We start from the raw sequence: 15,453 nt of genomic DNA, 5'->3' as shown, positions 1-15,453 counted from the left end.
GCAAGACGACCAAAGATTTTGAATAAATTTTAACTTGGAAAACGAACAAGTCTTGGTTTACGAGTACCGAATGCGTGATACATTCCGCTCATGTATCACGCATGCGCTTTTTGTTTTGACACAGAGCGTCACATGACCACAACTGAGCCAAAGGTTTTTCTCTCTCTTGCGCTGCGGAATTGTAGGTAATCGTCTCCCCCGCTGGGTCTTAGTGTGCGTCTCTTACTGGTATAATCAAAATCTGTGCATGCGTGTACTGTTAACTAACACTGTGACCACGTGTGTGTGTAAAACATATTTTATTTTGTGTCTGTATGCGTGTGTGTACAGCGCATGTGTAAAGCAAAAGAAAGTCATTAGAGAGGTTAAAGATCCATTTTCTCTCTCTGTATCAGCCTGCTGTGTGCATGTGCATCATTGGACACTGTGCCTCTTCACACACACACCTCCTTCTCTTGCCTTCACACACACACACACACACTCTCTTTCTCTCTGTTCTACACAGAAACACTGTTCTGTTGCGATTCTTTTCAAAGGTAAAGTGCAGGGTAATGTATTTGTTTGTTTTTTACTTTACAGCAAGGATTCCATTAGTATGCGCTCACGCGAGTGTCATTAGCAATGTTCCTTGCCAATCTTTCCGATAAAACAGTCTTTCCATTAATGTGTGTGTGTGTGTGTGTGTGTGTGTGTGTGTGTGTGTGTGTGTGTGTGAAACATAAATAAGAGAGGAGGAAGGTTTACTGTGTAACATGAGAAGAGGGAGAGGGATGGGGCTAGCTCCTCTTACTTTAGCTTCACACACACACACACACACACACACACACACTTAAACAGAAACACTTATGTGTCTAGATTTATTTTTACTTTTTTTAAAGGTAAAGTGCAGGTTATTATTATTTTTTTTTTACTTTATATTTTGCATTAATTATTTTTATGTTTTAATTTTTTTGGGCTGTGGAATGAATAATTTGAATTACGAGCTCGCTTCCGGAATGAATTATGTTCATAATCCAAGGTTCCACTCTACTATAAACCGGCTTACTTGATCTGCAAGTTTGTAAAGGGTATTTGTCAGTCAGAATACCTAGAGTATCACACTGCCTGCGTTGGATTGCACATCCTGGTGCCAGCTCTTCCCCATGTAGGTGACACACACATAAAGAGCACATAAAGGGCACCCATGACCCTGTTATAGGTCCACCAGTTGTCCATTTCATGCACCAATTTTAGTGGGTACTAACCACTGTTTACTGGTAAGTACTGTAGGAATGTAGTTTATATCGCACATTGTATACCTCACTGTGTGTATTCCACAAGACCTGTCGTTTTGAAAACCCTCTGGCCCAATTTGGCCGAAGGTTACTCACATCCTTTCACTCACACATCACCTCGAAGAACTCACTGTTCACTTACTGCCTAATATATCACACCCCTTGACAGATGCCACTGTAATAAAATAATCAATGATGCCCAAGTCACCTGGCAGTGGGTTTAACACACTGATTAGAGCTGATTTCATTGTCCTGCTAGATCGTAGAAAACACATGCTGTAAATATAAAGGGCAGATGACCAGGTATGTGTGTGTGTGTTTGTGTGTGGTTGTGTGTTCGGAAAGGCAGTGTATGGATGCAAGTGTGAAGTGTAGTGTAATGGAATGCGAGCCTTCTACTTAAAAAAAAAAAAAAAAAAACTTGTTAAGAGTGCTGTGATGATGTGAGAGCGATATTACACTCGTGGTCATGAGGTGTGAGTGACAAATTAGCAAGTATTGTTAGAATTAAAAAAAATCTAAACATTTCTTCTCATAATTATTTTTAGGCTTTATGTAGACCTATAATGTGTCCTATACTGTATAGCGTCAATCAACCAAACTTATATTACATTCATAAATTGCTTTTTGTTTCTATTTTTATCCATGAAATCCCACTGCTTACCTTCCTCTTCTCTTTTTTCTCATCCTTCTTTGTGAATACTGTATGAACCCACCAAATCTTAGTGAACATGCTGCCATAAGCCAAACTGAACCCCAGCCCCAGCAACCACAGGCGAAACTGGATAAACAAATAATATGTGGATACAAAAGGGTAAAGTAATGCATTTCTCACAGACAGTTACAGCAGGGTATTAAGCACATGGCAGTACAGTACATAAAATCACAATGCATTCATTCTACTACCTGACACACCACAGGAAAGCGAGATTTATCTACATGGAGGCCGTCGATACCCAGTGGAAAAACAGCTGCCAGGGCAAGGACACAACCCACTGCTGTAATGTTATTCAGGTAGGGCTGAGAGTTCTGGATGTACCTGTTAACGCACATGCTGCATGTTAAGGAAAAAAAATACATTGCAGAACCAATTTTTAATGGCAAAATTCCTCTACACTTTAAAGTGTCTATATGACCCATTCAAAACATTTTATGTAATATGCACTTATAGCTTATAGCTTGTAATATGCACTTCATTTATATAAGCTCTAGATGGAAAAATTGTTGAATGTGAGTTTATTTCCAGACACATTTTGAAGAAAAAACTTTTTTAATTATTTATCAATATATCTATCTATTGGCAGATAATTTTGCTAGTTTTAGGAATTCATTTCGTGAAAGAATAATAGAAAAATCTTTTGTTAACATGTTTGAAAAAAATGTACTAAAAACAGAGCACAAAATTTCGTAATACATTTTAACTTGATAAATGAGCGAAGTTTTGAAATATGAGTAGTACGTATACGACTTGTAATGTCACATGATCACAACTGAGCCAATGGTTCTTCTCTCTCTTATGCTGCGGAATTGCGGGTAAACGTCTCCCATGCCCGGTCTCAGTGTGCGTGCGCCACTCGTATAGTCACCATCCGTATTTGGGTTGGTGTAGTCTTATTTTAAGGAATTATAGATAAATATGATTAGACCCAAAAAAAATTTTTTGCAGGTGGGAAAAACTCAAAACTCAAATAAAGTCATCTATAATTCATGAGCTGTGATTATTATATGACATGTTTGTATAAAATGAAGGCAGTTTAATTGATTTCAACCCTCTATGTGCAGCTATTTAACTGAGGATCCTATGCAGAGTAAACACACTGCAGGTCGTGAGGATTTTCATTTCAAAAGAGGAAGAAATCTTGAGTTACTGAGTAATTTCTGTTCCACAGGATAAATAATCCAAACCCAGAATTCAAACTCCTTAGCATTTATTTATATCCTGATGACACAGAACCTAATTAGACTGCACATCTGTACTGAGTGCTTACCGGATGTTGCTGTTGTAGATGTTGAATGAAAGACAAGCGATGCCCAGGACGATTCCCAGGCCAGCAAAAACAGATACGGAAACAAACAGCTTCTGGGAAAGGTAGCGAAATTCTTCTAACACCATCGTCTGATCTCTTGGAGGGTATCCGCCTGCAAGGTTCAGATAATCAGGTCAGGGGGACAAAATGATGAATTTAAAGAGCTCAAATGATAGAAATTCAGTTGTAGAAGAAAATGATGGAAGTCTCATTTATGATAAAGGCTTCAAAAGTCAAAGCAAAGGAATAAAGAGATGATAGCAGGGAGCACTCAAGATTAGTCCGCAGAGGAGCATTAGTGAGGAAATAATGCTGCCTGGCACCATGACCTTTATTTGTGGAAGATCACAGCATACATACTGTATCCTCATCTGAAGTTTTCAGGTGTGGAATGTAGGGTAATGGAGCTGTGCCATTTCAGTTACATTAAGTTTCAATCAGCTAAATGCGCAGGTTTAAAATTGCCCTAATATTCAGTCCATAAAGAACTTATTGAGATATATGCGTATGGGGTACAGCAGGGAATAAATACAGAATGTTTATCAGAATCTCATCCTCACGTAGTTTCCTTAAACATTAACATAGTTGCTTAAAGTTGCTTAGGGGTTTACCTGTATGTATGTATATATATATATATATATATATATATATATATATATATATATATATATATATATATATATATATATATATATATATTTTACGTTAATGAAATTATTTCTCTTATGTATTGAAACTAATGGTCCACCCTAAATACATTGATCAGCCATAACATCATGATCATTGTCTTGACCACTGCATCCTGGAAACATCTCACAAAAGCTGCAGTTATCTTATTACCATGGCAGCTGGGAGTGGCGACAAGTGAACCTTTTTTCCTGAAGTTGTGTTCGAAACGCAAAAAATGGACATAAGGATTTGAGTGACTCTGATAAGGGCGAAAATGTACAGTAAACCAAGGAAGAAAAAAAGGTTAACTGGTCATGGATGGCCAAGGCGTACCGAGGCAGGATGGGAGAGAAGGCTGGTCCGTGTAGTGCGATGCTGGTTGTGACGTGACAGATGCTGGTTGTGACGTGACAGAATGCATTAGAACACACAGTGCATCACTGATAGGGTGCTAAAGGGGGGACCTACTCTATTTTATACAGGTCATAATGTTATGGCTGATGGGGTATATACAGTATATATATATATATATATATATATATATATATATATATATAATTATTATATAGAGAGATACTATTTAATGTTTATACTATAGAAGGAGAATCAGCACTTTGTAACAGTTAAAATCTAAAAATGTTGTTTTTAAGCCTATTAGTGGAGGAAATGTCTTCAGAGCAGGATTTTCTCAATAAAATCACAAACTGCATTCTTTGTTTCATTAACTCAAGAGAGAAGAGAAAAAAAAACATGGTAAGGAAACTATTTATAGCTACTATAAAATTATCGCAGAGACAATAAACAATATCTCTGCTATACACAGTACTATGCGAAAGTATTGAGACACTCATTTCTTTATATTTTGCTTCCAAGAGCCAGACTTTCTTGTATATTTAATGCAGCCTTGGGGAACATTTCTCCAGGCTTCCTGAAGGATTTTTTGACCCTCAGTTTTGACAAGTTTATGACTATGGATGGCTTCAAGTTTGTTAAGCCACACAGTGATCTATGAATCATTCAAGCATTAAAAAAACATTTAAGTTAAGGCATGAATTAGTGAGAAACAGGTGCAGATGATGACAGATGATCAGGCCGGTGATTAGTATACTGTTGATGTTGCATGCTGAGTGATTGGAACAGATGAGAAGGGAAATAAAGTTTCTGTTGTTTCTTTAGTCACTCTTTTATAATAAAACATTAGTTCCAGTTTTTTACATGTATTTTTTACATGTATCTATACCACCAAGCATGAGGAGAACATGCAAACTCCATGCACACAGACCTGGGACCAGAAATAAACCTCAACCCTGGAAGTGCAAGGCCACTGTGGTAACCACTATGCCACTGTGCCATTTTTTTTACTTAATCTACATGATTAAATTTAATTAAATTTAATTAAATATGTAAAAGTTAAGGGTGGAAAACATGTTTTCCAGGGTCAAAATTTGACACTCCTTGCTCTAAAACCACAATTTTTAAGGCAAATGTTTAAATTTACACTAACAAATGTAATAGATATAAACCTTATTAATTGATTTTTAACAGGGCAATGTGTCCCAGTTAGTTCCCAGGTGCCATGGAGTGCCATGACATCCGTGTTTGCTTCGATTCTTTTCATAATTTCAGGGTGCAGATGGGTCTACACTGACTTCCTGTCACTGTGCTCAGCAGTGTGTGCCTTGGTGTGTGTGTGTGTGTGTGCATACAAACACTTTGCCCAAAAAAAGGTCCAAATGATAGGACAGAGTCAATGTCCTTACAAAAAAAAAGTGTAGTTTAAGAGCCTTTGTTTGAAAAACTAAAACTAAAAGGTTATGGGTAGGAGCATGCACGGCATTCATTATCTCTAGTAATCCCTATGTTAATGAAAAGTCCTCAGAAGGATAGAAAAACATGTTTGGGGGCCATGTATTGAAAACGAAGAGCGTGGGCGTGAGCTCAAGAGCGCTGTCATTTGACGAATCTACACACTAAAACCTTCCTTAGTCCTTGATCTAAGAATCGGGACGACGTGTTGCCATGGAGACCCTTCTTCACAACCGTTGCCAAAGCTATTTGGAAAGGAAAGACATGCTCGAGCGGTTGTCAGGGGCTACCGTGCAGGAACTAAGAGAGCATGAGGACGCAATATGTCGCAGACACACACAGAAATTCGAAATGAGTACATTTCAAAGTTTCAAAGTTTGGGGTCAATTTGAACATTTATCCTCTTTTAAAAAGCTAGGAGTCAAAGATTCGCTTGAAAATAGCACAATCAGCCTAATGCTAATTAAATCCTAAATCCTCTGTTAAGACAGGGAGAGAGAGAACCTTGAGAGTTTCTAGGTGATTTGTATTCTGCATATGTTTTGCATTTTTTTAGCAAGAGCAAAACTGACATGAACTGATTTCGTAGGCGTGAAGAAAGTGTGCTGTAAATAAATTGGTCACACATCAGGATACAGATTACTGCAATTATGAGCAATTGGTGGGCATTTTTTCTTCCTAAAACAGCATGCATCAGAAAGTTGGATAAAGTTTGAGCTGCAATTTAATATAACCAAATGAACTTTAGCATCAGCTCATTTTAATCTGGAGGCTTAGAGCTTGTTTGCTGAATATAGTCATTATAAAAATGCTGCACATAGACATTTTTTCCTTTACAGTCTGGTTCTATAACTATTTGAACAATCACTCAATTTTCCTTTTTTTTCATGATAAATCGTTACAATGGATTTGCAATGAAGCAATCAAAAAGCGATGGAAATGAAGACTTTCAGCTTGAATTTAAAGGGTTTAACAAAAACATTGCATTAAAGGTTTAGGAATTAGAGGCATTTAGGGATTAGAGACAGACTGATAAGTAGTTTCGTGGCCAGCTGTGACCTGTTTCCTCATTGTATCATGACAAATTAAGAGCATAAAAGTTCTGGAATCGATTTCAAGTATTAAGTTTGCATTTGGTAGATGTTCGTGCAATGTGTTCCAAGAAAGTGACAATGCAAGTGATAGAGGCCATTATTAAGTGGGACAATAGACATATCAGAGACAGCACCAACATTTGAATTGACCAAATCAGCATTTTGGTGCATCCTTTTTTTTAAAAAAAAAAAAGGAATGGCCTAGCTCAGTTCACCAACCCAAGAACAAAAAAAAAGAAACCATGAGAAGCCAAAGACAACTAAAGTGGATGACTGCAGAAATTATTCGTTCCTGTAGAAAGACTTAGCTACACTCTGAAGGAGGCAGGCGGATCATTGTCAAAGTGTACCATTAAGAGACGTCTACATGAATGTAAATACACAGGTAGTTTACAAGATGCAAAACACTAATAACACTTAATAACAGAAAGGCCAGATAACATGCAAGAACAGAAAACCTGAGGAATGAGTCCTGTCAGTTCTGGAACAGGACTCATTAGACAGATGAAACAAAGGTGATCCAGAGCATACCGTACCACTTCACATGGTAGAGGCAGTGTTATGGCATAGGAAGGTGTCTATTACTGTACACTGGTGTTTATTGAGGGTATGAAGTAGCAGGATGAATTTTGAAGTGACTTTATTTCCTGTTCAGATTCAGTGATGCAAAACAAAAAAAAAACAAAGAACCGGAATGGTCTTAAACAGCCAGTCATTTGACCCGAGCCCAGTCGAGTATGCTTTTTTACTTATTGAGATCAAACTGAAGGCACAATCAAGCATGAATTATGTTACTTTATGTTAGTTTTTTCATATTAGTTAAAAAAATTGCTGTAACTCCCCAATGCACTATTTGTGACGCTTCTAGCACATCTTCTTTGTTTATTTCAAATCCATTATGGTGGTTTACAAAGACAAAAAATAATCAAATTCTCCCACCTGACTCTACTTGTTGTTCCCATTAAATCTTTCCTAACATAATATACACAAAAAAAAAATTTTTTTTTTCACTTTTCTCCTTTAAAACGAAGCAATGTCATTTCACTAAAGTCATGCTGCCAGAGACTTCCTCCTCAATGAGACCAAAGCATGGAGGATTGATTAGAGCTTCAATCGAGTCTGACTCATGGGGGTGGCTGAGCATGTAAACAGCATTCTAAGTATATGGAGTAGGACATGAATCCCAAACAGTGGCGGACTGGGACAATAATTCAGGCCGGGAATTTGACTCCACTCCCAGGCCACCTCTGCTGCTGCAGTCACCACCACCCTATTCGTGTAATCTACTTGTAGGCTAACCCTATTATTGTAACAGGTAGACTACCAGATGCAATATAAATGAATAAAAAAATAGCCCTTAACAACTCACTAGGAATACACCATTTATACTACCAAACCAATGACAAATAGAAAATTGGCTTTTTAAAAGAGATAATAAGAGACACATTCACATGTTGAAATATTTACATTTTATGTATTTTCAGTGCTCAACTCTAGTATATCAAATGCATCAGAAACACAAACACAAATAAACTTAACAAAACCTATGACAGCGTAAGTAACAGATACCAATGTTTACTCAATTATGGCATTATGTGGAACAGACCAGTAAGAGTAAACAGTAAGTAATTAGCACTACTAGTACACCAGTAGGCGTTTGAATTGGGTGATACTTAAAAAAAAATCTAAATCCTTAGACTGTGGACAGGCAAAATAATCAAAAGAGATATAAAGGCTTTCACTGTCTCCTTAATCTTTCCCTGAATCCTTCTCTCTCTCACTCTGCACATGTAGTTGCTCTGCAATATGAAATAAGCGTGTTCAATAATCTGTACTTATAATTGTGCAGCCATCAGTTGTATGTCCCCAAAATCACAGTCCTACTACTGATCTTATAAACCATAAAAAAGCACATGTTGTTTAAAAAGTATAGCCTGCTGCCTGCATGTTTAGTTTTGCTTATCTTTAACTTTACCTGAAGGTCCCTGCTCTGACTCAAACGCTGAACTGTCCACCACCTCTAGCTCAACAGCAGGAGCATTTACAGCACTAGTGCTACTGCTGCTTCCTTCATCACCTTTTCAGACGAAACGAGACTTGACACAGCACAGCAGCACTTACATATTGTTGCTCGTTTGTTGGTTTAGTTTTATCGATTGTGATGATCTACGTAAGTGATTTGGATGAAAGTGTTCGTCTGCCAAATTATTATAAATATAATGTAGATGTAATCTTGACCGACCTGTTCCCTTACTGGCGAACATGGCTGGGATTTTGCAGCAGCATGCTGCGTCTGCGGCCAGGGCTTTTTTTTTTTTTTTACGCTGACTCTCTGCTCCTCCTTTGTGTTTACGCTCCATTTTTTGAACGATTTAGTCAGATATACCCTGTCTCTGGATATGGCCAGATATTAAGCAGTGCGTCGCTGACGTTGGGTCATGTGATGTGGGAGTGTAATTTTCCCTCCCGATCTTCTAATCTTTCCCTCCCTTTCCATTGCCTGATTCGTAGATTGAGAGATCCGTCAATTAATTCGTAGGTATACACCAGCCTATCACATGCCAGGCTGATCGTCTGCACAGCGGCAGCCGGCAGGCCAGAACGACCGTCAGGCCACCGGGAAATGTCCCGGTGCTCCCGATGGCCTGTCCGCCCCTGATCCCAAATACACGCCATTTAAGTCAGCTTTCGACAGTCTGGAATGTTATTAAGGTTTAATCCTTATTTAATATTCAGTAATTGGGCATTTTACCATGGTAGTAGTTTACTGACAATCTGGTCATGGCATTTACGTCGGAATTATATGTATAATTATATTATAAATGTAACACAAATATGTGTGTAGTTTGTTAACGTAATGTCCAAATCCAAATGATAAATACTAGCATGGTGGCTTAGTGGTTAACGCTGTGGGCTTGTCCTCCAGGGTCCAGGTTTTGTTCCCACTTCCGAGTCTGCATGCATGAAGTTTGCATGTTCTCCCTGTGCTTGGTGGGTTTCCTCCATCTACTCCACTATCCTCTCATAGTCCAAAGACATGCAGATTAGGCTAATTGGTGTTCCCAAATCGCTCGTAGTATGTGAATGAGTGTGAGTGTGTCAATGTGTTTGCCCTGTGATGGATTGGCAACCAGTCCAGGGTGTTCCCGCCTTGTGCCCTAAGTCTCCTGGGATATGCTAGAGCCCCCCGCGACCCTGTATACAGGATTAAGCGGTAGAGACAACGATAACATTTTTTATGAATGTTTAGTTATTTTATTAAAGTCCATTTTCCCCCTTCTGGTTTCCCCTTACCTGGTACTAAAAATCTTATTAGGAACTTCTCTATGTTTAGTTTGGACTATATATTGTTTATATAAAAATAGTCTTTATATATATTAAGAACCTTATTCTCCTTTAAAGCAAAACACTTGTGATTGATGCTGATTTGGCCAAGCAGAGCTCAGGTGAAGCTATAATTCTCGTATCAGCTACAAAACCGTGTCTCAGTAATATTTAATATTGATTTTAAAACTACAATGTCAATTCCTTGCAGAGTTCATCAACAGCTCACATAGATTTCATCTCCAGCGTTTCAGTTTTCTCCAGCGTTTAAAACCACAGCCAGAACAAAGAGCAGTTCTGATCTAGTGACATATTAAACAATGAAACAGCGCTTTGTCAAAAAAAAAAATCAATAGATGTAATCTACAATAATGACAAATATAATAGGACAGACAGGACGTCTGATAGAAATGGACAAAGCTGGCGACAGCTGTCCAGACGGATATGAAAAGAATCAATCTGTCTCACCTATCCACTTGTCATTTCCGTACCACGAAAGATTGCGATTTGTGCTGTCGTAGTATCCAATCTTCTTGTAACTCCCACCTACAAAATTAAACAGTGAAGCATGATAAAGAGTTCTCAAAGGACATAAAAAAAAAAAAACAGTCAAGTTGACTATTAGCTATTGACTATTGACTATTATACTAAAAAGTCATCCTATTAGCGATTGTTGATGGCATGAAATAAAGTTATTCTATAAGTAGACTTTAGAAGGAAAAGAGATTAACTCATCATTAGCAAAACATTCATTTACAAAATAGTCATTTACAAAAATAATGAGGCTTAAATCCTAAGTCAGTGCTTTTGAAAACAATAGATAATTATGGAAATAAGGAGACATGCTGTAAGCTGATGCAATGTAATAAAAAAAAGCCTAGAAATTTTTAGAAATTCTATTTCAGCTTTATGAAAATGTATTTATTTTATTATTTTTTTTATTAAAGCCCTAAGGGTTAATTTGATGTAAAAAAAAAAAAAAAAAAAAAACTGATGAGAAAATAATACCTTGAAGTTGTTCTATGAGTGTCCAAGCCATTCTAGATCCCTGGGCATCGAAGACTACGTGGCCCTGAGAAAGACACAAATATGGGCATTTATAAGTGAAAAGAATGTACAGTACATCTATAAAAATGTCCTCCTGTATTTATTTATGTTCAAAATATTTCAATTATTGCACTAGGCCTGACATTACATTGGCTCACATATTCCAATGAGGAATTATCCACCATTTCATTGTTAAGTTTGAAACTAAATTGATCTTATTGCTTAGCTCTCGTTTTAATTCCTACCACTAACATGCATGTGTTACTCACTGATACTCCTTCGAACGAGCTGGTATTAAGAGCACGATATATTTCCGCTGTGATGTCCTTGTTGTTGTAATTAAAGTCCTCCAGTCTTTTTCCTTTCGCTCGTAGCGGTGCAACAGTCTTATTAAGAGCCAAAGCAAGAGCCCAGACTGCATCATATGCCAAGGGAGCCTCCTGAAAACCCCCAGTCTCCTCAGGGTTCTTCCCACCAAGACGAGACATGAGCTGAGCCAGAAACTCCTGGGAAGTCTGAATAGATACCATAAAAATTGTTTTTTTTAGAGCAATAGTGCATTATTTAGAAGCTTAGAACTAGGGTTACTTAAAGGTATATTTCAACTGAGGCGCTGAAGTGCTGAGAAGAAAGAAGTGCTTGGGAGTTTAATAGACTTGGCCTTTACATTTATAATCAGGCTGCATTCAACGTAAAGTAAATCAAGTTTTATTCTCATTTATTTAAAAGTGTTTCAATTCCCAGACTTGTTGAATTTCTTTATATCTGGCTGAACGGCACCCTCTTAAGCCTACATATAACAGTATTAGAATCAAAATACATATAATTATATTTCACTTACCAGATTGGAGGCACCACGGACAATCTCAGGGTTCAGCATGACTATCTCTGTAGTAACATGTCCCTCCACAGCCTCCGTCATCTGCTCCATAGTGCAGTTAATGGCTGGGTCTTTGATTTTAAACCAGTTGTCTGCGTACCAGCCAATGAGAAACCAGACATACTTCTTTCCATAGAGTTTCTCCTTATAGACCTGCCAGAGACAGAGAAAGGTAATAACAATGACTAACAAACCTTATCAATGTGCGACGACTGTGTTTCTGCAGAGAAGCGTAATACTAGAATTACAGTCGTGCCCTTGAATAAAACTACACAGATTACATTTATTATACAATTGTTAATTTCAACCAAGTAATCTGATTGGACGAGAGGCATCCCATGAGTGGTGATATACTGTAGAGCATAACAGCACTGGGACGTTTGACTATATGTATCCCAGGCGTTCTAACAATCGTTAAGTATACTAACTGTCAATCAGCAGTATGAGAAATATGCACAAGTTGAAAATAGTGTTATATGCCATTATGTGTGAATGGTACGATACGCACTTTAGTATTCTGTATACCATATGGCACTAATGTACCATATAGCATGTGGTATAAACATATTTATGATTGGTAAGGAGGTTCCAGAAAAGACACATCATAAGTTTATACTGAGATTTTCCTACTTATTTTTTATTTCTATATTAACAGCTAATGTATGATATATACATAATTCATAATATTCATGAATATCAATCGTCATAACTTGCCTCACAAAAGACTTTTCTTGCTTCCGTCTCATAGAAAAGGCCAACAATGATCCTGGCATCTTGACGCTGGATAATAAAACAAGAAAAAGTCTTTTAAGGAAAAATGGACAAAACAACTCATACTGTACAGTCAGGATTATAGCTTAAATGCACTGTGTGCATTTAAAATATTACATAAATTCAAATTATTTTTACACCCTGCAAATTTCCATTACATCAGAAAGTATTATGGTCCTGTTACATCTTCTCCTTAGTCCTTAACACACTTCGCTTTGCACTTACAATGCTGTTGAAAAGGGAAGCATGCTTGCACCTTGATGGGAGGGAGTGTAAATCTTATGGGGCTCTTATGTAATATCAGTGCAGCAATAAAAAGGCTGTGTGTTCATCATCTCCTGTCAGTTTAGCCCTGGACCATAGATATGACATGTGAGCTGTCACTTAATCTGAGGTCCTGGGAGTGTTGATTTATTTCACATAATGTTTTCATGTGGTCCATCATCATCTTCAGGCTGGCTAACCACATGGCACACCGTGAGAAAGTGAAGCCTGATAAATTTTTCATCAAAGTACCTTCAAGTTCTTGACAGCCACGGCGGGATCAGTGAGGAAACTTTGTCTCACGCTTATCTCTATACCAGCTTCTTTCACCCTCTGTTCCAGATCATCCAATGTCTGAGAGAGAGAGAGAGAGAGAGAGAGAGAGAGAGAGAACAGGGATGGAGAGAGGATGGTGAGTAAAGAGCTATAGAAGTTTTCGATAAACTCAGCAGCCTGGGATGTCTAGTGATGAGGGCATCAAAGGTGGAGAGAAATCTACAGTACAAAAGGAGCAGGATACAGTGGAAAAGGTGCTGAAAGTGGAAAAAAAAAAGATAAGCAAGAAAAGCTAACCGCATGAAGAAGCATGAATGACCTAGTGTAAGCGATAAAGACTATAAAAAGGGAAATTATTAAAAAATAATTACTGTATAAGAAGAAGAGAAATGGGAGAGTTTGACCAGTGCTGGAAAAAAAAATATGATTTAGGTAATATTCATGACCAGCATTCTGACGAATGAACCTTCATCAGCCCTGTGGCCTTTGCACGCTCTTCAAAATAGAAACAGAGTGCTACAGGCTTTTTTTCTTAAACTCAGGGGTGGACAAATCAGTTACCCTGTTTCTGTAGCGAACAGATCTGTCCAGCCTACTGTTCACTTTGCTTTTAATCAATCACGGCTTGGACGACAAGCAACTTAAGTAGGCTGTTTAAATTCTGGTCACTAGCATTGTCTTCTCTTATCGACAAACCAGAGACCAAACTCTCTTAATAGAACTAAAAATAGAAATATTTCTATTTCTATTTTTAGTTCTATTTTTCCTAGTTAAATTTTATTTTATTTATTTTATTTTTTTATTTAAATTTTCTATCGTATTTCTTTTATTCATATTTATTACTATTATAAGCTTTAATTCTCTTTTTAAGGTCAATGGCGGTCGTGTAAGCATTTCACTACATTTTGTACTGTGTATGACTGTGTATGTGACAAATAAAATTTGAATTTAAATTTGAATTTGAAACTCTGCTAAACAATACCTACTTGAGTACAAGAGTACGCACTTAACTAGATAAATAATTGTTTAAACATGTACAGTATTTGTGTTACATTAGTGAAATAATTGGCACAGGACAGTACGAAGGAGTATCAAAAGCTTTCGAGATTAGCTCTGTTTTACAAGCTCCATTTTTTCACTTTGGATGCCTTAAAATCTGGCAGTAGAATTTGCCTTTCTAGAATTCTCCATGCACAATGCCGCAAATGTCTTAAAGGACAATGAGCAGGCACTTGGTCAAGCTGCAGACCTGCCTCGGCTTTTTCAGTCGTGAAGATGATGGGCTCTTCACCGTGAGACTGTTGCTTCGTCTCATAGTCATACCCATACAGACAAGTTTCATCACTGGTAATGATCCTCGACAAAAAGGACAAGTCATCCACGGCATGCTGACTGAGTTCTTGGCAGACTTTAGCTCCTGGGTCAGCAGCCTGGGGACGAACTTGGCAGCAACACCGCGCATGTTGAAATCACACGTAAGGATAGCCTGGACTGTTCTTTATGACACGCTGACCAATCGTTCTTTGACGATCATCATGGGCAAACTTGCCAAATGGTTCCAACATTTTCAGAGTTTGAGCACGGTGAAGGTCTTCCTGATCTTTCTTCGTCCTCCAGTGATGTTCTTCCTATGTTGAAAAGTGCATGCCACTCAAAACACCTCCAACGACAGCAAGTTTACTGCAGCTTTGCAGTAAACTTGCTGAATCCTGTTAAACTTCTCTTTAGTTTCAAACGGAATTTCACATTTGTTTTTACTTTTAACTTGCTGTCCATAAAAAAGACGGCTAACGTGGTCAGAATAACATCAGCTTCTTAGCGATGTACACAGGACGATGTCTTTTGGCACACTGACTTATGAAGGTCGATGCTCCCTGTGACTGTGTGTGCAACCTTGTGCTGCCATCTTTTGGTGTATTGCAAAACTGTCTCGAAATGACTTGATGCCACCTCGTACACTAACTGGCCAATAAGGAGTTTATTAGCTCACTGCTTCTGGGTTACTTCCTAAAAGTGTAGAA

General features: G+C 37.8%; 1 protein-coding gene across 1 annotated transcript in view; it reads right to left on the bottom strand.

Moving 5' to 3' along the window:
• gabbr1a (gamma-aminobutyric acid (GABA) B receptor, 1a) overlaps positions 1-15,453 on the bottom strand; it is a 60,124-nt gene that overhangs the window by 12,510 nt on the left and 32,161 nt on the right. The window contains exons 10-18 of the mRNA XM_053506680.1: positions 13,409-13,510; positions 12,836-12,901; positions 12,083-12,274; positions 11,511-11,756; positions 11,203-11,266; positions 10,663-10,740; positions 3,263-3,413; positions 2,181-2,313; positions 1,939-2,055 (exon numbers count right to left, since the gene is read on the bottom strand). Coding sequence (XP_053362655.1) covers positions 1,939-2,055; positions 2,181-2,313; positions 3,263-3,413; positions 10,663-10,740; positions 11,203-11,266; positions 11,511-11,756; positions 12,083-12,274; positions 12,836-12,901; positions 13,409-13,510 — 1,149 coding nt within the window. The remainder of the gene's footprint in view (positions 1-1,938; positions 2,056-2,180; positions 2,314-3,262; positions 3,414-10,662; positions 10,741-11,202; positions 11,267-11,510; positions 11,757-12,082; positions 12,275-12,835; positions 12,902-13,408; positions 13,511-15,453) is intronic.

The sequence above is a fragment of the Clarias gariepinus genome, chromosome 11, assembly GCF_024256425.1.
Source record: "Clarias gariepinus isolate MV-2021 ecotype Netherlands chromosome 11, CGAR_prim_01v2, whole genome shotgun sequence".
Lineage (NCBI taxonomy): Eukaryota > Metazoa > Chordata > Actinopteri > Siluriformes > Clariidae > Clarias > Clarias gariepinus.
The sequence above is the reverse complement of the archived record's forward strand: the minus strand, read 5'-3'. Positions and strand labels throughout refer to the sequence as shown.